The following is a 24,173-nucleotide window of genomic DNA, read 5'->3' on the forward strand; positions in this document are numbered from 1 at the left end:
TTGAAAATGTTTCTCGCTTGAGTGGTGCTGCGGAGATTCTAACCCATGTCCACCTTATCCAGGCTGCAGTGCACTGAGTCTCCAGCAGGAGGCGAGGAGCGACTGCCGCCCTCCTTAACAAGGTACTCCTTCCAGGTCACGCAACCAGAATCAAGTTAAGATGATTAATATTTCTTCTCAGTATGTTACACTTTCTTTGTGACTCATATTTTTGTGATTAACACTGGAAACAAAACTTGCCCGATGAAATTCTTTGCTCACAAGTCACAAGTATCATGACTTGGAGAGGAGAAGCTTCATGAAATAATCAGGGTTTTGGTTGATGGGTCAGCTTCTCACCAGATACGTGTTTTAAATAATCTGACGAAATTGGGATGAACTGTTCAGCTGAAAGATTATGAAGAGTAACAAATTTCGTTGAGCTTGTGGAAGTTTAAAGTCCGTAACACTAGAGAAGATACCCTTCTCAATTTAGCAGTGGGGAAATTACTTTTTTCTATTAATTCCAGTTCTCAAGTTTAAATGTTAATATTGTCACAGGTGACATGCGGAAAGATGATAAATTTATACTGAGCACGACATTGGTCTTACTAATACCTTGCTCTGAGCTTTTCTTATGGGCAGTGATGGTATGCTTTATTACTTTCGTCTCTCATTCTCAATCACCTGTATACCTCAGACATACTGAATACACACTGCAGACCATTGAGGATGTGTGTAAAAAGGATCTCGGACACTGCTGAAAGAACCACAAAGTTGACAAAATTCTCTTTATGAAAAAAGCCATCCTTGTGTTTTGGTATGTTTTTGATTTAGAACTTAGTGCATCTTAAATATTGTGCAAATCTACTCGTTTTATAAATTGCAATTCTCACGTCAACTTAGCTCAAAAGCAGCAAATACCAAGTAGTAGCATTGGTAGCTTCAGTGACCACCTGTGAATAAGAAAGAAAATGCCTGGAATGACATACAGCCGAAAATGCCTGGAATGACATTACAGCCTGACGTGATAATTGATCTTTATGGTGGTGGCTTTAGAGGATGAACTGATCTATGCCTTCTGTTTGCGAAGGCATGGAGGTATATCATCCTTTTTAGCAAGGTTTCCAAAAATGTCCATAAATAATTTTCAAGTGACTTTCTAAAAATCTTGAGCAAAAAGTAAAAGCAAACTCTGGATCTGTAGAAGAGATGTGACTATCGCTCCTTTCCTTTGGTGTATGTGCTGCTCCTGGGCACTGCTGAGCTCCAACAGGTTGTGTGTGATAGGAATCTTAGCATCCGTGCACCTGCTGAGGCCGCAACTGTCAATGGCAGGCAAGTCTTCACATTCTGGTACTGCACTTCGTTTCTGTGTGTCTCCAGCTTAGCCTCAGATGAAGTTTATCTCTAAGTTATTTGTCAACGTCTTTACCTTCTTTTCCCATAAGCCAATTTAAAACTCTTATTGGAGAGTAACTCTTGCCCTAGGAGGGCCAAATGAAATCTACTTTAACTTTTGTAACCCTCATTATATGAAAGATACATGCTAGAATTTTTTATTCCTTCTGAGCGCCAGAGAAAACATTTAACATGTTTAGAAACTACTGTTGTACTATATCAGATGTTACACAGGGGTCTTAATATCTGTGTAGTATCTGATACTATATAACACCTACTATTGTATAAAATAGTCTTACTGATTTCTGTAAAATATCTGAGATTGTGCAATATCTGATGTTAACATCTGATATTGCCAAATGGTCTGAATATCTGTACAACATCTGATATTGCACAATATTTGGTTTCAATTAAAAGAATTTCTACTTGTTTTTGTGACTATTAATTCAGTACAGGGTGTGGACATATGATCTATGACTACTGTTTCTAGATATAGAACTCTGCAGGGATTGGCCCATTCATGATGATTGAACTCTATTAAGAAATAGAATTATGACAGGGGCTTTATAGGTTTGAAGGTCAATTTATGTCTCTAATGGGTGAGTGGGGTTTGAGACTTAAGGTGAAGCTCTTCAATGACATGGTCCCGAAGTACAACTGAAGCTGAATTTCACAACCCTCTGTCCATTCCTATGTGTGACTCACTGGTCTTATGTTGAATTGATAGATTTTTTCCATTTCTTCTACTTTTAGATTTTTATGCTGGAGCTCACTCTGAGATAACTTTTTCCAGCAAATGGTCTGAAGCTAAGTCTGAGTTCATAAAATCAATTTTTTTAAGATGAGGCCATTTTGCAGGTAACGGAACAAAAAAAATCACATTTCCTCAGTTATCTGTTAGGCTAAATTCAGCATCTGAAATCTATGCTTTCATTAATATAGATGTGTCAGCCACAAATAATTCAACCCTTAATTGAATTTTTTCTTAACCTATACTGAGATGATATTGTTGATGTTATTTGTTCCTATAATATGAGCGTCATCGTAGTTTCCTGGAATAAAATTATAAATTACATAAAAAATAAAAATTATTTGGGTTTTTCAAATGTTATATATGTGTGTGTGATAACAGAAATTATATATGTATTACATAAAAACCCTATGAACTGCTTAATTTAACACATTTTTATGTATCTGGCTTTTTTTTTTTTTTTTTTTAACAAAAACTGAACTCTCTCCATGTTTACAAGGCAGTCTGGGATAACAAGCAAAATAAACAAGAGCCTTTCTGGATAAGCGTGTCCATATGCCAGTGTGGTTTAGGTCTCATTCAAGACACAAAATGCATTACCTCTGAAAAAAATGAAGGAACATTTATTCGACGACCAGGAGAAATTCCACAGGATGTAGAACGGGAATAATAATACATCACTTTGCGGTTTATTTTCAGTTTTTAAAAACAAGTCCAAGGAAGTTAAAATCCCCTTTTAATTAAGACGCTCAGAGAAATGACATGAGAAAAACTGATGCAAGGACTCCTTCAAGTTAGAATATGTGATACAAATATTTTCATCTTTTAACAGGGCAAGCTGATGTGCTCACATCTGAGTTCCAGGCTGCCTCCCTCAGCAGGAAACATCAGTATTTTACGAAGCCCGTTGGCAGTACTTTCCCCTCACCCTTGAGGGGTGCTTTCTTAGCACCTGTAGCCATAACCAGCACCTGCGGGCCTTGCTTTGTTGCCAGTTTCCTTCTCATTTCTTTGGAGTCTATTCAACTGCTGTGGTTTTACTTAGAAGTCGGTGCTTGCATTTATGATTTCCTGAGACTGGTTAAATAATCTTTCTCAGAAAACCGTGCCCATCTAACTGTGAACAGCTCTCCTCCAAGAGTTGCTGACCATAGTCTGGTCGGGTCATTGGGCTCGGACTTGACTTCCCAGCTATGCCTCCTCACTTCTTTCCCTAACCCTCCCTCTCTCACCCCCGCTTCAGGGACATCACTGCGTTCCCTTTAAAGAAGAGAGCACGCATGGGCTGGTCCAGTTAGAAAAAGATGAACGCTTCCCAGGGAACCTATGCAGAGCTTCCATACGAACAACTCCTAGTTGTTTCAGCAACTGATGTGGTAATGATTTTAAATAATAAACAGAAACAGACAGAATACTTCAAACTTGTGGAAGATAATAATCTGTCGTGAAGACAGAAGTCCCTTCTTAGGGTTATAGATATAAAATTTGGGAACAAGAGTAACGCTGAATTTCTCGATTTGCGTGTACTTTTTTTTTCCACGATCATCATAACAGTGCAGCTTTGAGACAGAACAAAAATGGCTTTCAATGAGGTTTGGCAAGCCGTTTGAGGTGCTAAGGTAAAGAGAAGCATTGTTTTATGAAGTGGCTCATGTGAGTGTATATGTGTTGGTGGGCTGGGCCGCTGGCAATCCCATGGTCTTCGTCCGTATACCACTGCAGAGGAAGAAAAAGGTCAGAAGTAGGAAGCCAGTTGTCTCCTTTTTTGTAAAAAAAATAATTCAAATAAGCTCTCAACAAGCATACATAGAATTAAAACATTATTTTAAGGATATACACATGTTCTAATGAAACTATCCAAGTCCATTTTTTAAGATCTGGCTCAAAGGCCCCAGAACCACCTCATGCATAGGAAAGAATGTTTACCCCATTAAGCACACTAGTTTTAATTGTTATCAAGTGTCAGATTACTCCTACACTGTAGTGAGAGAAACGATATTAGAATAAATGAGTTTGTTAAAAGCACTCGTATGCACTCCTATGTTACCAAGGAGCTAGAAAATCTATTTCAATATTTCATATATGTTTAACAGGAGGTCAAAAGCCAAATGTATTATTTGCAAACACACTTTGATTTTTCACTGGAATTTTCTATCTGTGTGTCTGCTATTTATGAAAGAGCTGACCCGAGGCAAAAATTTATCAATTCATCCTACATTAAATAAGTGGGAAGTCACTACTGGGCAACCATAGAGTATGGAGACATAAATGAACTTTAAAAAATTGCCTAATTAAAGCATCGTGTCTCTTCTTTGAATAGTAGACAAATAAACCTCGACCTCCTAAAAGAGTCTGACCCAAAAGATATATACCAGGTTTGGGGTTTGTTTTTTTCATTTGTTTGTTTTTGGTATCAAATAACTGCTCCACTCCCATATGGTGGGCACCCTTTGAACTGATCACAGAGCAAAGGGTGTGTGTGTGAGAAGACAGTGAGGGAAAGCAGGTTTTCTAGTGGATACAGGCAAGAAAGTGATTTACACAAAAATATTTAGTGTAACACACACATACACGTACATATAAATATACACACATACATACATATTTATACGTTGGTTATATACACACACAGTCTCTTTTTCCTTCTTGACCTGAAAAGGTCTATTGCAGAAAATGAATTTCACTTAATATCTAGAAGCATCCTTCTATATAGGCAACAACAGCCCTAGCCATTTCCAACTCCACAAAACAAGCCTAACTGTTCATTACCTGTGGCTGTTCAACAAAAGGTAACGCAGCTGTGCTGATTATTAATGTCCCACTGGTGTTAGAATGGCTAGTAATACATCCTAGACAGAAGTGGATTTCCATACTGGAGCTGAGCTATTATCATGCTGGTTCCACTTTAGAATTAGTCTGCCACACATTTACTAAGTGATTACTTTTGAATCAAAACAGGGAGAGACTGAACAACCACATGGATAGGAGAGCAGTGTTTTGACACTCCCCAGATATGCAATATTGTGCTTCTCAACCCCCAAGTCTCTAATAGTATCGAACACTACTCTGCCTATAGCTTTAAGGATATCACTTCCAGCTTCTTATTGGAAAAATAAAAACCCTTTTAATTCTGTCCCTGTGTCCTGGGGCTGCCTGAGGAGAAGGAGCCCAGAGAGGGGCAACTAGACCCCACCAGCAAGTTCCCTCCGTTTCCACCAAGTTTTGCCGTACCATTGCTTGGAAATCCACTCCGGCCTCCACCAGGGCTTTGGAGATCTGAGCTGACTGCTGAAAGTGAACGTTATCTGCAGAGAGAGAAAGGAATCATAAAGTAACTAATAGCAGCTCCTTTTCTGATAGGAAGGGTGGGAAAGGCACAAGAAGAAAGGGACTATTTGAAGTTCTAGGACTTAGCATCCCATTTAGCCCAAGACAAGTGAGTTGTGGAAAGCAACACTGTTTTATTGAAGTAAATGTAACAGTCTTGCCCCTCATGCTTTTGTTTTGTCAGTAGTGAAATTGCAAACCTGTCTGTGATACTAAAAAGTCTAATTAACTGAAACTCACCATCTGCTGTTCCATGAATAAGGAGGTACTCAACTTGTTTAAAATTTTCAGCTCTGCTCATGACTGTTGAATTCTGGAATTGGGAAAAAGAATGTCATTATTCAAAAAAAGATCTGCCATAAACTGATTTTTCACTTCAGTTTACAAAATAAAATGTTTTCAGCTGGGGCCCCCTTTGATACAAAATATAGCAAACCGATATTTAAGCAAATGCTGTCTCCATGCATGGCAGAATGCACAGCATGCCCTGTGCCTGGGAGACAGGACTGGAAAGGGAGGATGTCACATCTTCCCTGCACACGCAGGCAGAGGGCACCTGCCACCAGGGCTGCAGGCAAAACCCCTTGAGTCCCAGATCCCAGATTGGCTGTGTCCTATGCATTAGCACAGGGCAGAGTCTCATATTAGCAATGTATGTTCCATGGGCTTATGCTGTAGTTCAGCCAAAAAGTGTATTGCCATGGCAACCATGTGTCACATGGTGCCATACATGCTACATTTCAAAGAGCCTGTACATAGCATTTGCAACTGAACATACTCTGCAATATGTCACATGAACTTTGGTCCACATTGCTAGGCAATGAATGAGGAGCAAGTATTACCTCTTTTGGAACAGATGTTTCAAGCCTAGGCAAATGTAACATATGGGAGGGGAAAGGGGTGAAAAAGATCAAGAGTGGCCTCAGAAAATCAGTGGGTTGTTGTTATCTGCCTCATTCTGTATTAGGGAAAATCCTGCTATTGGATCAAGCCATTCCCAAATCAGCCAGAGAAATAGGGCAAAACATTGAGAGGTTAGCTTTTTGAAGACTGGCCTCAGGCAGGCAGGACTTCTAGGGTGGGGGCGGGGCCTTCATGGTCATCTCGTCTTGGTTTGGGGACGTTTACAAAGCTGGGATGAAGGTACAAGTGTCACACAGACATCCTAGTGCCTTTGGGAGGGGGGTGAGCTGGAGTTGGCTTCTATTGTCTCCTTATGGGTCGGACAGAGGAAGGGCCAGTCGTCTTCCCGTAGCTTCAAAAATCATCCAGCTATGTCTTCAGCATCTCGGGAGGTCAAAGTCAACGTTACGAGTGCCAAGGTTTGTATTCCACAGACATCTTTGTAGCTAACACCAGCTTCGTATTTTTTGATGGGAACCCCGATGGTCTGGCAGGAAGCGGATGGGGCTAATGTGAGAGGCTTTGTGTTCTATCCCGTTTCAACATCGGTGAGCTGTGCACCTGGAGGCATGCTGCTCCCTGAATCCTGTTTTCTGTGAAATGGGAATATTTGTAAAAACACTGCTCTGCTCAATCCTGCCAACATTCCTGTGAAAGAGGTCTGTAGAAACCCTCCTTTCTCCATGGAGACTCCCAAATTCAGAAGTGAGCACCTTGCACCAGGTTAGACCTGTAGGAAGTGTCCGCTGGGCGCGGGGTCTGACGGCGGAGGCTTTCGCTTGCCTTGCCGGGCTGAGGCCACTAAAATTCCCAGCAGCTCATGATGTGGTCTTCCAGCAGAGGAGCAGGGAGAAACAGGCTGTTAAGTGACGGTCGTGGAATCTGTAACGCGCAAGGACACCGGGTATCCTTCGCGCTGGGTTCCCACGCCTTCTCAGGCTGAACTAAGCGAGAGGGAGCTGGTCTGCACAGCCCTGGGAGACTCGGCAGGCGTGTTTTCCCACGAGGCCGCTGATGCGGAGCCCTGAGAGGTTTCTTCTCGCCAGAGAGGGAAGAGTTGAAATCACTCTCCCCGAAGCACAGAGTAGGATTCAAAGCTTGAGGAGCTGGAGACTGGGACTTGAACACTGCCCGCGAACAGGGAACGGCCGTCGGTAACGGGAGCCCCAGGCCCTGGCGCTCCCGTCGGCGTCCCCCTGAGCAATCCTTGCTGCCAGCCCTGCTCATGCCTGGCGGCTTCCTCCACCTCGGGCAGCCCCCCATGAAATCCAGCGCTCTGCTCACCCACCGCGCTCAACTTCGCCGCCGAGACCTGACCCACAGGGACAGCCCCGGCACTTCACCTCACCTCCCAAAGCCCCCACGGGGCCTTCCTGGCTTGGCAGCGTGAACAGCAAAAGCTGCTCCCACAACCTCCACGAGCCATAAAACTGAGAAATGTCATTGAAACACGGAGTAATAGTTAGGAGACATATAAATACGCAGGACAGTTAGCAAGGAATGTGATAACTACTGGAGTTTGGACCAAAACAGTTTCTGGCTGCCTTTTTTTTTTTTTTTTTTCTTAAATGGAGTGAATACAGGCTGAAAGAAGACAATTTTTATAAACAAGTAAAACCCTGAGCCTAAGATAAATGTTGTGATGTACACACTGTAGCTGTGATGAACTAGACATGGTGAGAAATGCAACATACTGAGAAAAAGACGAAAACTGTGATAAAAGTGTCATGATGCAAATTGTTTTACATTAACAATATTACACTACAAAGAAAGAAAGACAAATACTTTAATGCGGCAAGAGAAAAATAAAACAAAAGCTTCCCCTGCAACTGGGAGGTAGGTGTGCCTTTTCCATGCACGGTCCCCCTGCTCCCAGGGACAAGCCTCAAGAGGGGCCTCCCTGCTCCAGGTGGACGGCTGGGCAGGAGCGGGCGGCCTGGAGGCCCACACCCACTTTCAGGCCCTCAGGCTGCAGAGAGCCTTTCTCTGGCCCCCCCCCCCCCCAGCCCAAAGACGTGGCCGCATCACCCTCGCCTCTGGCACCACGGATCATCCGCTACTAGACCCAAGAATCCTGGCTTCTCAATCAAGACAGACCCTGGGCTGTCCCCTGTGTGGGACACTTGAACCTGTGGAAGGCCTCGCCCCAAGCCAGAGAAAGAGAGGACATGTTCACTGAACATGTGGTTAATGATCAGAAATAATATCATTGTGCTATTTTAACCCACTGGGATAGGATAATCCCCATTTGCCTATCGATGGCAACAGAAATAGCAAAGGAAATGGATGACTAAGTTAGAAGCCGAATAGTCTATCACCAGCTACTAAAAAGGAAGCTCAGAGTGATAAACGGGCGAGGATGCAATGGTGGTGCGGTTGGCACTCTCCCGAGGCTAGAAACTTCCGGAGAGCCCCGCTGTCAGCAACAGTCTGGCAAAACGAAGTGGGAAGGATTGGTCCAGTGGCTGTGCCGATTCCACAGCATCTCTGTGAGGAGCTTTTCCTTCAGCCCTAAGAAGAACCATCTGTAGCTGCTTGTTGGATCATGCTGGTTCCTCAGTCACCTTCCAACAAATACATCTTTGTATTTTTGAAATAAAGAGAGAGCTGATGAGAACGGGGAAGGAGTGTAAGAAACAGAAGTTCTGACAATTTGAAGCTACCCTTTGTGCCATCGAGGAACCAGAAGGACAGTCTGCTTCCTGAGGATGACGGTGGCAGTTGCCACATTTTGAAAGCTGACTTCGCGGCAGGTGCAGGTGTATCATTCAATCCTGTCAATAACCCTGTGGGGTAGGCTTGACTATCCCCACTATCCAGATGAGGAAACTGAGGCTCAGAGAAGTCAAGTAATCTCTCCAAGCTCATACTGCTAGTAACGGTGGAAGTCAAATCTGAGTACAGGTCTAACTCCAAAGTCTCTCCCCTTAGCATTATGTCCCAATGTCCCTTCACATCCCAGCCAGCAACTCATCACCATTTCCAGATTTCTGTAGAAAAAGCAAACAGCCACTGGTCTAACGGCCAGCCAGCACCTCGGTGAGCTATTACGGGCATACCGACTTCCTCGATGCATTCCCCAGCTTGCAACCAAAACCTCGTAAAGAGCATGAACTAATGCTAATTTGGGAAGCACCATTAACGCCACAGAAAACAGAGGCCACAGAAATGTGTTAAGAAAAAAAAATGAATTCAACCCACTCTGTCGGATGTTTTAGTTGTTTACGTCTATCAAACAACTGTATCCATGAGATGCCAAGGAAAGAGAACCCATCAACCCGACAGGGGGCCCTACCTCAGGCCTCACCAAGCAACACTGGCTTCTTTAAAGATCACACAGCAGTCAACATTTTATCAGCACTCAACAAACAAGTTAAGGTTTGGCTTAAATCTGAAGGTCTCTCTCCCTTTGGCATATTCTGGGATAATAGAACAAATGTCAAATCAGTACAAGATGGCATATTTACAAAATTGCACCCTGTTTTGCATAACCTAACGATGCAGCAGTTCTTAAGGATTGAACATTTCAAATCTGCTAGCAGAAGACTGCCAAATCTATGACTGTTTCATACACTTGCCAAAAGCCTATCAAATTTTGAGCAAAATGCAAAATAAATCTCCTCTACAAGTTAAATCAGTCCCTTCTGTGTGTTCCAGGCTGCCCTCTCCTCTTGGCAACAAGGCTCAGGACTTGGGCCCCATTTCTCTTGCCCTTGATCTTCTGCCTCTCTCTCTGTGCGTACTCATAAATCCATTCCCGCCCCAGTCTATGTCCTGCCTTACAGGCCACCATTTGGCCTGCTCTTCCCACAGCCCTGCCTCCATGGTATCTGTCAGTTCCTCCAACCTGCTTCACAAATCCCCAGGAAAGCAGCTGTACCTGCTACTCATGTGTGTGCTGCCCTGTCTGCCTCGTCCCTCTCTGCAACCTACGGAGAGTGTCTGCGGCCTCCCTCTTTATTTCCGAAATCTTTCTTTATTGGCTTCACATAAGTGCCCCACCCTTTCCCACCCCTCAGTCTCTATATGTATGCAACGTTTTTGTGCCTCAGGTTCAGTGTCAGTAAAAGGAAGATAATTAGAGCACTTATCTCAGAGAACGTGAGGGAGAACTGAACAGAATAATCCACGTAAAGACCTTAGAAGAGTGTCCGGCCATAGAAGCAAGCACTGAATGAATGAGTGAAAACAATGAATGAAATAAATGAAACTGGACGCCCCTACAAACGCACACCATTTGAGAGGGCTTGGGAGGGAAAGGTGAAATCCTAACTTCTTGGCCACTTCCTTTCCCTGCCCTACATGCTCGGAAGCTACAAAATTCCTGGGGCTCATCACAATTTGGAAGCCGCTGGTCTTTTCCACACATAGGGGGTACTCTGTCATATTTGAGTTCATAGTTTATTACCTACTCTCTTTTAATTCTCTTTGAAAATTTTGTGTGCATGCTTTGTCTCACCAACAAGTTAATAAACTTCTGAACAATTAAAATACCAGGCACCTTGAATGGGTGAGTGAAAGTCTACCACATGTTATTTTTTTAATAGGTGTGATTAAAAGACCTATGACTGACCATATGAAAGACCACTCATCAGTGTTAGTGAGAAACATACTCCTCAAGGTATGGCTGCAGCTGCGATTTGCTTTTTTGCCAGTGGGGCTGAGGGTTTTCTCATTGCCTATCTGAGTCCTTTGCTCAAATCTGTCGCCATTTTGGTCTGCTGTGGACTGAAACTCACTGTTTCAGTGAAAAGATGTCTCCACAGGCTTCACTGCCTTTAAAAGTGCTCCTGCCTTGCCACTTGGCAGTAGGTGGGTGATTATCTACAAAGGGTCTTAGGGAGTCACTGTTCGTATCACTGCTTTGGGTCTGAGCCTTAGTCCTAGGGTCTGCTAATCTATATGGCAGCTTTGTAAGAATAGGAAAAGGAATTCCTTCTGGTTCTATGCAGCCCCAGAGGTGCCTGTCTTAGTGAACGGAGCGTAGACTGCTTTTAGCAGTGCACAAGCTGAACAACTATACATGGCATCCCTACCTGTTCCATTTGTGTACACAAATGGTTTCTCAAATTCCCTTTCCTAAATCATAAGTAGGACCTTTACTTCATACAATGTGCTTCTCTTGGTGGTGTGGATTTCTCTAAATTCTTCCAAATCCGGGTTATCAATGACCTAATAATGAATTCTTTTTCTCATTCTTTTTAAATTAAAAATCGTCTTCTCTTATAAAGGCTATAATAATCCTGGCTACTGATTGATGATTCATTAGCTGCAAATGTAAACAAAGATCAGGGACTTGCTTATTACACACTTTGGTCCTTCCTGTCCTGGATGTATTGAAGAGAGTCCGTGGGTCAGACTAAATGGGAACCATTTTCAAAATATCTCCTTCTGACCCACAGACATACACGGGGTACTGAAAGCCTCTAAGGAATTGTCTTCTTTGTCTTTTCTGAAAGGGTGGGAGGAGGGAGGGAGGGAGAGAAGCAGAGAGAGAGAAATAAAAACAACCTGGGAAAGAAAAGTAAAAGATGGGGTCCAGAGGGGCAGCTGGGGCCTCGGAGGAAAATAGAATCTTTGAATGTATTCTTGCCAGAGACAAAAGCACAGGCTTATTTAAAAAACAAAGGAGGGCCGCTTTATTCTAAAGCCTGCTGTGCACCAAATATAGGCACTTAGATTCAGCTCTCCACACTCTGAGGAAGCAACTTACCAGGGTGGAAACAATTCAGTGAACGCGTTTGCCTCACTTTCCCTACACACCTTAACTCTCACCCGCCCAAATCATTCCTCTGAGCAACACATTGGGAACCTTTAGCACCCTGGTACTGGCAGTTTTAATGTGTCCATTGCCAGCACTGAATTTTGTGCCAAGAAAACTCGACTCCTGGCGTGGAAGGATTAAACAGTCCTCGGGTGCCATCTGTACAGTGAAGCGTAAGAGTGACTCTGTGCACCCAGTGTGCGCGTGTTGCCATTGGCAGTGGGAAGGGACTTCTATTTACATGACGACCTCATGCAGCGAACACCTAAGGGGAGAGATGAACGTGGTCACCTCGGGGCAAGCAGAGGTGAGGAAGAGCGGGATCGATGTGGGAACGAGGAGCGTACAGGAAAATCCGGAGAACGATGCAGGATGAAATGGTAGATTGAAATCCATCATCCCATCGGGGGAGGGCTGGCCCAAGAGGAAACGCCCTGGTGGCTGATGTTCGTCGAGGGAAGTTAGGGTAGGTGGCGTGGACTTCCCTAGACGTCAGGGTTTGGACTTGACCCTGTGCTTCTAGGTTCAAAGACTGTTCAGAACGGGATTTTTAAAATGAACTTTTGACTTAACATCCAGCAGATTCTAGAGCCAGGGTTAGGGTCCTGGACAGCACACCTCGGTTCCAGGAGTTTTTAGTACTTTGGGATATTTTGGAAAGCCCTTCAGCAACCCAGCAAATACGCCATACCGTAAGCGTCCTGGTCAAGTTACGGACAAGAAAACTCCAGATGGAAAATGAGAGAAGTGATGGAGACATGCAATTTTTGTAAGAATTGTTTTCCTTCCAAAAGTTCTTACATTAAATCAGGCAAGGTTTTCAGGTTCACATTGGGTAATCTAAAGAACACAATGTCCAGTAAAGACTTGAACAGTTAATAATAGTGCTGAGGGGAAAAGGGACTACAAAATAACCATGAATTCAAGATAACCTGAAGAGTAAGAGATATACGAGAAAACGTCCTAAGAGCCAAAGGGGATGTCAGTCCACTGGAAGAGGAGTACAGATTTCCTAGTAAATGGATATATAGGGGCAACGACATTCCAGGCATAAGAACAGAACAGGGAAAAGTCCAGAAATATTCAGAGAGCAGTGACCACTGCAAGCGAACTAGACCACTGTGAGAAGGAGGCTGACCACGTGGTTAAAGACTGAGGGTTGGATTCAGTTGAGTCACACAAAAGATCCATGAAAGTGTTGTATGTGAGAATGTGAGGATTAATCTCACACCTCTTTGTGGTATAGACTGGAGTGTAGAAAGACAAGCGAAGGGGACACCAATTGGGTTATTATTACAAAAGCAGGTAGTCATGTGACAGCAGCAAAGTGGTGCCGAAGAAAGGAAAGGATGTCTACAGCAGCTTATCGGATGTGGAGGAGACAGAATGGGAAGAACTGAGTCCAAAGTATTAGGGGGGACAACCAGTGGAAATGGGGACAACCTGACTATGGGACCGCTTTGCAGTGGAAGATGATTTGTGCATGTCACATTACAGGTCGTCACTTTCCTATCTCGACCGAAAAACAGATGAAAACACACACGCAGGCCCAGACACAGCCACACGCTCCTCCCTGCACGGCCTCTGCCTTGAGCCTTCACAAATAAAGCACAAAGGGAGAAAACTAAACTGTGTATACTTAAGTTGCAAAACTCAACATTTTAGTTTTATGGTGTTTTGACCACACGGATTCAGAATCTATAGCAATGGCGGCACCTTACAGAAACGTAGAAATACTGCTCAGAAGCCCGTGTACAGAGACTTGTGGCACAGATGAGAAATCTTGGTAACTTACTCCTCTTTTTGTTTTTCTTGCTTTTTAATTCACTGTCCTGAGAAGAGTTTTGAATTTCCCTCAGAGAATGTAAACACGAGATGATTTACTTTGTCATCTGCAAGTTTTGGCGTTTTCAACAAACGTGACAGATAGACTCAGGAAAGTTTTGGAAGGGCCCAAGTGCCACACAGGTCCCTAGACTTAGGCTAGCACTCCCGGCGACACCAGTGTGGCACCAGAGACAGTGCTCTGGCTCCGCCATGGCATCCACACTAGCACAGGCCGCTGCCAATGAGCATTGCTTCCGGGCCACATTCTAAATGCTACAGCTTGTCTGAAGAGCAACCTGCCCACTTGTCTCCCATCAGCCAGCCATGTTGGATGCTATTCAGTAATGTGGGTTCAAGGGCTTTGCAGGGCGTTGCCCAACTGTACCTACTCGTCACCTGTTTTACCCAAACCTGGTTCGAACAAACTGTACATAGTTGGTATGAAGAAGAAAATCATAGGCTTGTACGTACATCTTAATTATGATAATACCATAGACATTTTAATATATAGCTAAAGGTTTAGAGAGTCTTCTGGGCTCTAAAGGAATATGTTGAATTTGACATGTTTTCTAAATGAAATTTTTATAATTAAAGTAATTATCTGGTGTTGCTTTGTATTTCCAAATGAATGCATATTGTGACCTATATAGCATACGATAAAGACTGTAATTATGCAGAATATAGTAGGGGAAGCTATTGGAGTATCTCTAAACCACCTGTGTTATTTCTTTTTAACAAGAATTTTGTTGGAAATAAAAAATATATATTTTCTAGAATAGATGCACTTAAAAATGTTCTTAAACAACTTATAAATAGGTTATAAAATGGATCTGGTTTCTCATCTCTTACCTTGTAGTAGTCAAGGTTGTCTTGTGGAGTCGGCAAACCCATGTAACGTTCTGTATACACTGAATCTGTGATGAAAAAGAATTCAAAATGCTTAATTCACACAATAAAACGTTTCTTCCTTTTATTGAGTTACTTTATGTGCTTTCACATGTCTTAACTTGTGCACAGGTCTACAGTATCCCCCTCAGGAGTGTCTCCTTGAGATCATTTTTATTGGGTGTGTTAATACAACCAGACACACCTGCTCAGACTCACGTTTTTCCACACTTAGCCAGAACCAATGAGGGCAGAGGGAGATCAAACTAGATGATCTAAAACCCAACCAATAAACCATCTGCAGAAAAATCAGATGTGAAGTGCTACAAGGTAAGGGCTCTTTACATTATCATCTGATCCTCTCAAAGAATCTAAGTTAGGAAGTCACTTAATGCCTCAACTGTCTGGAGTTTTTGATCTTGACACAAGCATATACCTTAATTTCCTTTTGGAAACCCCTTATAATGTTCACTTACTAGTTGCTTACTTAAATCATGTATTTTTTTGGCAGGTTAAAATTCACTATAATGAAAACAAAGAATTCAGGTATCATTTATTTGCTAGATTTCCCTGTATTATGTCAGTTACTCCAACACAATGCACGTCAAACATTTGTTTTCTCTCATTTTGTGGTGAGCCCTCAATTTTGGTATTGTAACAGTTGTGTACTGTGAAATAGATTACATTAATATCTGCTGAAATGATGTAAGCTCTTTTATCTATAAATATGGTTGAAAACAGGGTGCATATATATATATATACACGACACTCAACACACACACGACAACAACTACCTCAGGTAACATTCTAACCTTTTTTAAATGACTGGCACTGTAGATTTAAAAACTGTATTGATAATGAGTGTTAGTTACTCCACATGTGTTCTTTATGTTTTTCCTATGGAGATCAAAATATTGTCCTCCAAAATAAATAATGGCAATATTTTATCATTTTGATTAAAAGGAATACAGGCTATACGTAATTTTACACATCTAGAGGACACTAATATAGAAAATATAATATTTTAAAGATGTTTTAAAATATAAGATCTTCATAAAATGCTCATATATTTTAACATTTAAATATGAATAATTTAGGTTGTACATGTGATGGAGGGGAAAAGTCTTTAAGAACAAAATAAATTTTTCCTCAAACAGCAGAAGACTTCAGTTCTTCTTGTCCTAGAACATAATAACCCTTTTTTATTATGTTAATCAGGTTTACATGTGTGAAAAGTTCTGAAATTTTAATGAGTATATTTTCAATGCATAATACAGTTGTAAACTTCTACAAATACATCTTTGAAATACCATTTATGTATTCCTTCTATCTGATCTTTGAATAAAATTGTTCAAATTAATACATATGTAAGAATTCTAGAATGTTCCTATGTCTAGAAAGTTGGGTTGGTCCATATACGTTTAATGAAGCTCTCTTCTTATTAGACTTCTAAACTCATAAAGATTGCTTCTATTATTTTATTGGCCACCAGAGGTCTCCAAAAACAGGCTAAGCAACAGAACAATTAGCATCAAATAGGAAAGGTTTCTACGAAAACAAAACCATTTGTATATGGACTAAGTTGTAACTATGCTTTCCATTTTTTTAACATAAAGATAGCAATATTTTATTTATTTATGTATTTATTATTTATTTATCTTTAATAAGATAAATCTCTTGACTTGGGCTTTAAAAAAGGGCTTTCCACAAGATTGGTACTACCATATATTGGGGCCAAAAATATTTAATAAGCATATTTGTTACCAATGAGTCTATCACATAAAGGATTTGAGATGGGGTCTGAAGAGGTGAGGAAAATAATTCATCTTCTCACCACCTACCTAGTGTTCCAGTGCTCACTCCCTCCCCCTTGGGAATTATGATGCCTTATGTAATTATTTTCTGAATGATGAAAAGGAGATCCTAGAGTGGCTTTCATTAACTTAGAGACAGTGGGGAAAAGACAAACCCCCTAGGAACTTCCCTGTCCCTGTTCTCCTTTTCCCACCTAAAGAGCCCTACTTATATCTGACCTTTACTGGAAGAAAAAGAAATACATGCTTCTTTTATTCTGCTATTATGTGAAGCCCCCAAATTCAAAGCAGAATAAAGATAAGGAAGGGTTTATCTGCAGAAATGTAGCATTAGGGATGTTTTGAAATTTGGAAAACAGTATTTATTGATAAGTAAATGTGTAGATATCAAATAATATCACCCAGGCTTTTGATATTAATAGCAGAATAAGGGAGACCATTTGATTTTAGATATCCATAAAGTACATCTACGATGAATCAGCTTATTTCCTGTAGAAACATTGAAACTCAAAAAAGAATGGTTTTGTCATCAAAATTTTAAGGTCAACATTCCGTATCTTTTGGTACCTGATAGTAATTACATACCATAATACTCCCACCGTGAGACAGGCGCCACGGCTATTCCACACTTGAACACACCACTGCCTGCTCCCAGGACCATTGAGGTTACATACCCTCCATATGACTAAGGAATGGAAACGGTTATTTTTATGGAGGTAAAGGAATTCAGGACATATGGTAAGCAAGTCACAGTTTCCATATTTCTCACATCTTTATATACTGTTCCTCTTCAGAGATAGAAAGCATGGTAGAGAAGGGCTTAAATTGGCCTTAATTGGACAATATCTAAAGACTACACTTTCAGAGCCCTCATCCCGTTTCTTGATAGGCCTAAGGGGGAAAGGCATCAAAAGTTTGCTGGATACTAATTAAAGAAAACAAAATCAATACACACTAGGTCTTTACTGACTTTGACTCGTGAGGAAAATCTCCCTCCTTCCCTGTCTCCTACTCTCCCTTCCTCACCATTCTACTTCTTTCTCTCTTTTCCTTACCTCCCTCACCTCCCTCCTTGATCAGAATAAACAAAGCTGTATGCCTGACCAACAGGGACTCACTGCCTAGAGATCGAAGACATTTTATTTGGACCTTCTTAGATTAAAAATACATGATTTCCATCTCTAAATATTTACATGCCAAAGGTAAATTATCATGCTCTGGATTATATTCACCAACTATATGCATACAGATTCATTAACCGAACAACTACTCACCCAGCCCCAAATTGCAATCCGTTTGTCGTCCACAAATCCCATTTTTGAAAATTGTCTAAAATACATGGAAGAAGTCCATGAATTAGCACGGCTTTGTGTGTAGAAACTAAGATAAGTGCACAGATAGGAAACCCTGCCATTTGTTCTCTGTTTCATCCTATTGGAATCTAAGATTAATCACTGCCAGCAATCAAATAAACACCTGAGAAGGATGTCTGTCATTTTAAACTCAAGGGCCAGACGAACAAGGTTTACTTTTGTTGGGGGTCCACAAAAATTTTGTCTGTGTGTGTGTGTGTGTATGATTCACAGAAAACAAATCCTGGCAGTTTTTTTCACAGCTTTATATAAAAATTTGCAGCCCAGATGCACTTTTCTTTACATAATTGAATTTAAATCTCTCCAGATGTTTTTCAGTTTAAGAGAGGATGCCCCCACCATGGAGAGATATAGAGGCATGGAGAACATCTGGGTGGGGCTTAGAAATGTCTCTGGGCCCCCTACCTGAGAACTTAAACACCATTCTCTAAATAAATTCCTTCTTATGGTGGGTGTTGATTAGTTAGCTCAGCACCCATTAAATAGGAAGCATTTTTTCCTTGATGAAGTAAGAAGTCTTTTTGCCACTAAATTGTGTTCAGAATTGGTATCGAGGTAAAGAAATGAGAAAAATGTTTTATGCACCCTCTTCTTAATCTTAGCCTTATATCAAAAGGTAATTTGTTTCCTTTAAGGAGAAATCTAGCGAGTGGGACTCTTTTAACTTTGTAGTATTGATGTGGGTTGGGGACCCTTACATTGACCTGTATGTGACTTGGGAGAATTTTTGTGTTTTCAATTGTAGATATATGCCTTAGGATGCCGAGTTAAGCATTATTAGCAAAAATTAAAAGTAAGTAGTTTTCAACTCATTATATTCTCCCTGTAAACTTTTAAAACTTAGACCACATATATGTATGGAAATGTCCACCAAATCATGAGTGTGCAAGTTGATAAGCATTTACGGAAATTAGTATATCCTTAAACTAAAATATAGTGCATTACTATCCCCTGGAAGCCTCTGGGTCATTTCTCCCTTTGCAAAAAGAAAACATTTCACTTCATGTTCAGGATTCCAATCTGTACCTGTTTTTGAACTTTATATAAAATGGGTCATGCAGGATATACACCTTTTTGCCTGGCTTCTTTCATTCAAAAGCCTGTGAGACTCATCCATGTATGCTGTTCTTTTCAGTCACTGAAATAGTATTCTGTTGTATAAACACATTCTCATTAAGTTTTTACTTTTTATTTGTTTAAAGTTCATTTATTTTGAGAGAGAGAGAGAGAGAGCGCGCACACAAGCGGGGAAGGGGCACAGAGGAGAGACAGAATCTCAAGTAGGCGGTACCATCAACTCAGAGCCCGAGGCAGGGCTGGAGTTCACTGACCTGTGAGATCATGACCTAAGCTGTGATCAAGAGCTGGCCGCTTAACTGACCGAGTGGCCCAAATGCCCCTCATTAATTTTCTTAAACTGGAGGTGTACATTGTGGACACCCAATTCTGTAATGTTGGATTTGAGAAGCCATGGAAACTCTGCCCTCTCTCACAGAGGATCAATTTGGGTAAACATTTAGATTTAAAATATCACAGCATTACTCCTGAACCAGTTCATCTTCTTTCTAATCTAAACCTCCCTTTCTCTCTTTTTTACTTTAAAGGAAAATAGCAAATCATTAACTTTGGTGTAAGAGACTTACGGATACTTATTAAATTTTCTGTCATCTTCTCTTTGGTTGTTCCTTGTTTTTAAAAGCATTTTCTTCCACCCACTTATTCATTCACAGTTTTCCTGCATTTGCTAGTTTATGATTCCACAACATTGTTTTAAATCAACCGCTTATAATGTCTCCCTAGACATCCATGCAGTTGGTTATAGAACCTTAAAAGACTACATTTCCCATTTACCAGTTGAATGCAGCTGTATGTGAGTTGGGAGACTGGATTCGAATCCTGACTTCCCCTGGCAAATTACCTAAGGTGCTGCAATTTTTTTATACCTGAAATATGGGGTACAGACGCCTACCTTGCAGGGCTGCTGTGCGGTTCTCATGACAATGCAGGCAAAACATTGCCCATGTTACATGTGCATTACATGGTGACCATTATTCATGATTAAAATCTCTCTTAAGCCAGATCATGTCTATCTATGGTCCCGTGACTGGAAAGCACGAGAATGAGATGTGGTTCATACTTAATGAAACCCTTATAATTGTTAGTGAAGATGGCTTTTGCTCCACAATTTCCCCCAAATGGCGAAGTGACCCTCATCCAGACTGTAAGAGCCACTCCTAGGACTTCATAGCTGTCACGTGTAGTGTAGCTTCTTACATTCTAAAGGAACACTGAACTCCTTCACTTGTACTTGACTACAGGGATGGCTCACTTGTTGAGTTAGGTGTTTCCTCAGGAGTGCGTTTATCCCTCAGTTTGTCCATGTATTAATTGAATTTTGAGTCTCTGTTCCTAGAGGGTGGTAGCACATATACCAACTATCTTTCTAGAGTCACACAGAGGAATTTAAGAGCTGTGTCTTCTTTAACCTTTATATACGTCTATAATGACATACATTTTTACATAAATGTGATTATCTTCATGAAAATACACCCCAAAGATGAAAGGTGCATCCCAAAACACTCCACATTCTTTACGCTTTACAACTTGGAAATATAAATTGAGGGAGGAAAATCAGATGATCTTAGAATTCATCTCCTAGTCACTCACCTGGCTGCTTCAATTTGATCTTCAACTTCAAATGTTCCCAGTCTTCTGTTGACTGCGTGCATGATCTTATCTCCTTGGTAACCACTTCCTCTGCCATCAAAGCTAGCTACGATAATGTTTTCTGTGCTTGCAAGGTAAGTAGCCCAGTTGAGTCTGAAGATAGCGTCTGCTTTTTGACTACACGGGCCTGCATATCTGTGAAAAATCCCAAATTGTTAGCCTTTGTGGTTTTTCTGAATCAAATGAGGAGTGCTTATATTTCTACTCCCTGTGGACAATAAGTATGCATCTTTCCAGATCATGAGCCTGAAATTGTGCCAGCCACCAGGGTGCCCACAATGGTCCCTCTAAAACTTGGCAACATGACTATAATGGCTGTGTGTTTCCTTCAAAGATGCCCATCAGTATTATCTTTGAAGACTGGTATCAAACACAGACTTCACAGGCTAACATTTTCTAAGTCGTATGTTTCTTGGAAATCAAAGAAATAAAGACTTAACAGTTGGGACAGGGAAGTTGTGTTAGGAAAAATTAATGAGAATGACAATAAAGGCAGCTTTGAATATATCCTTCCTCCCTGGCTTACCAACACTTCTCGACTACAAATGTATTTCCTAGGCTGGAACTTCCTTAAGGACCACTTTGGTGTATAATATGCACTGTTTTCCCCGCAACCCCAGATGGGGTTGCACACTAAGGCCACAAATGTGCACGAGTCATTGTGGAATGGGCCAAAGTATGAATGAATGCTACTCCTTAAAACTTCAAAGGAGAAAGAAGTAGACTGTATTGAAAAATGGGCATGTTGTTGTTCAGCATTCTACTTATTAACGTGTTTAACTCCCACTCCCAAACAGCTGGATGCACACTTTCCATCAAGCCCTCTCATTTCCATTTGTTAATCAAGACAAGCTCCTGATAGCTCCTTGCATCACATTTAAATATGTCATCTTTGCACGATCTACGAGACTCCTGGACCCAGACCTTCTCCTATACCTCTCCCTCCAAGCCCATTTCTCCTACTGATCTGTTCACTGTCCCCTCCACAACATGCCTTTTCTCTTCCTAGTGAAAGAAGTCAAAAGAAGTTTGATTTTAAACAAACACTATAGTACTTTAATTTTAAACTAAATATTGTAACATTCTAACTTTAAAGAGACAAATGCTCTCATGCATTTCTTGGGTGAGCAAACATTTTTTAACAACATGTGAAATGATATTAGATTCAATGATATTAGATATGGTAGAGTAATAGCTTCCCTTAATATTAGTTATGTGTCAAGTTACCTAACCCACTAAGATTAAACAACATTATTTTAAGAAATAGAAAGCAAAGATTTAGACATGTTAGGATGGGAAGAGGAAAATAACTGAAAAAAACAGGCAGTAAATTTACTCTGTTTTTTAAAACTTTCCTTATAAAAGAGAGGTCTAATCATTCCTTACTAGGTAGTCAAAGAAGATAAAAATATCACTGTTTTCTAAAGGATCTGTTTTCAGTAGGGGGTTTGAAACCTAAAGCAAACTAGTGTCACTGTAGTCAAAGTAATAAGGCTTACTGAAAATCAAACAGCATCTCTTGAGGTTTAAAATACCTTTTTTCTCTTTCTTTGAGCTTTTTTTTGTTTACATGGAACTGTAAATACAGTGCAACAGGCTGTGTTGGATATTAACGTCCCTCCCTTCCCCCTCCCCATACAATGGGCGCAATAGAACTCATATAGGTTTGCAAATCACCTGGTGTGCAGCAGGTCCCCAGCACATTTGTTGGTTTGTTTTTGTTTTGTTTTTAATAAAGGAAATGAGACAAGCAAGGACAGGAAGAGTGGCATGGTGGCATCATATGTGAGTTCAGGGCAATTTTAGAAGGACTAAAGTAAAATATATTCCCAGTAATTATCAAAAATATTTTACAAAGATGCCATATTTAGAATTTGCATGAGTTTACATTTACTGCTCAAAGATTTGTGTTTCAGAACTTTCTCTAACACCTGAAGACGTTTGGATTATAATGAATGATTTCCTGTATCACATCGTCTCTTCACCAAAGATGCAAGTGGAAAATACCAGGCAGTGATATGTTAGAAACTAATGGAAAAGAAACCTGATGTCCTAGTGAATCAAAGGCCACCATTCAAGATGTTTGGGGAAACTTGGGGGTAAAGAAATTGTTAATACTATTAATACCTATCTCTTACATGTTAAAATGGGCAAGAGGTAAGGATAAAACTGGGACCTGAAAATTCTTTGAAATTCTCTTGTAGTGCAGAGAAACAGATCAGAACAAAATTATGACAGAAGGGTGTCTACTCTCTCCATTAGAAAGATGGTAGAAAACAAAGATTTGGGTTGTGATTGCAAAATGGGAGAAGGAAACAGTAAAACTGCTTACAATGATTCAGGAAGAGAGGAAGGATTTTTTTCTTTTTTTAACATTTTTTAAACGTTAATTTTCTGTAAACTGCCCTTGGGTAAAAACATGTACAGTGGTTAACTTCCAAATTGTTCCTTCCTCTTGAATACTTACACGTCTATTAGGAGAGGATATTTCTTGGATGTATCAAAATGAGGAGGCAAAATCATCTGATACCAAAATTCTAAACAAACAGAAAGATTAATTAGTAAATTAAGAATAATTATTAGCACATGATCTAGGTCTCTTATCCCTGTCAGTGATAAATCATAGCTAGTAGTCAACAATTTGTTAAATTAGAATTGAGAAAGAAAATGAACTGCTTGGATTCAGCATGTTTTTAAGCTATAAAAATATTCTCTTTCAGGTTAGGATACTAGTTAAGATTAAAGCCATAAAGTCTTTTCTAATGTATCTATTAAATACATTGGTGCCTTGTAAAATAAAAGTGCATCTTAGAATTGCTAATGTTTTGTTTTTATGATTCTGTTCTTTGGCATCTGATCTACTTATCTAGTTTGTTTATGGCTTATGTTCTAAGCTTTCCTCCAAAATGTTTTCCTCTTCTTGAATTTCCTTGAAGATGTTTAGGATTTTTAGTTGGCCCCAACTTTATTTTAAAATTCTGATTTAATAACATTTTTGTAATTCTTATTGCCATCCCAGGCCGCAAAGCTGAGTTCCCATTCTCAGCTCTGTGTTTCACAGAACGAAATCAGGTTTACACGGCGCAGACTGTTGTGAACGTTCTGTATGGTCTGCAGATCTGTTTTATTCTCTGTGCTTGATTTAGCATCAGTTTAATAAAATTTGCCCTAAGTAATGAATTGGTTTCCTTTGCTCCCAAATTCAAGATGATGAGTTAGACTAATAAATGTTAAAGACACACACACAGAGACAGAGACAGACAGAGAGAGAGAGATGTTTCATATTTTAATCAGATTATTTCCAGCTTCAGTAGATTTAGCTTGAAGGCGAAAAAAATCCATTATCTCTAGAGCTGCTTCTTTCTTTCTCTTTCTTTCTTTCTTTCTTTCTTTCTTTCTTTCTTTCTTTCTTTCTTTCTTTC

At 40.6% G+C, this 24,173-nt stretch overlaps 1 protein-coding gene across 3 annotated transcripts in view; it reads right to left on the reverse strand.

Annotated features, from left to right (window-relative positions):
• Positions 1-2,730: 2,730 nt before the first annotated feature.
• Positions 2,731-24,173, reverse strand: part of DPP4 (dipeptidyl peptidase 4) — a 109,062-nt gene continuing 87,619 nt past the window's right edge. For all 3 annotated transcript variants that reach the window (XM_040475193.1, XM_040475194.1, XM_040475192.1), the window contains 8 exons: positions 23,219-23,288; positions 20,692-20,886; positions 17,926-17,980; positions 17,237-17,336; positions 14,802-14,866; positions 5,699-5,771; positions 5,363-5,436; positions 2,731-3,847 (listed from right to left, as the gene is read on the reverse strand). In XM_040475193.1, coding sequence (XP_040331127.1) covers positions 3,746-3,847; positions 5,363-5,436; positions 5,699-5,771; positions 14,802-14,866; positions 17,237-17,336; positions 17,926-17,980; positions 20,692-20,886; positions 23,219-23,288 — 734 coding nt within the window. In that variant the 3' untranslated portion in view covers positions 2,731-3,745. The remainder of the gene's footprint in view (positions 3,848-5,362; positions 5,437-5,698; positions 5,772-14,801; positions 14,867-17,236; positions 17,337-17,925; positions 17,981-20,691; positions 20,887-23,218; positions 23,289-24,173) is intronic.

Source organism: Herpailurus yagouaroundi, unplaced genomic scaffold, assembly GCF_014898765.1.
Source record: "Herpailurus yagouaroundi ecotype Mexico unplaced genomic scaffold, PumYag 140, whole genome shotgun sequence".
Lineage (NCBI taxonomy): Eukaryota > Metazoa > Chordata > Mammalia > Carnivora > Felidae > Herpailurus > Herpailurus yagouaroundi.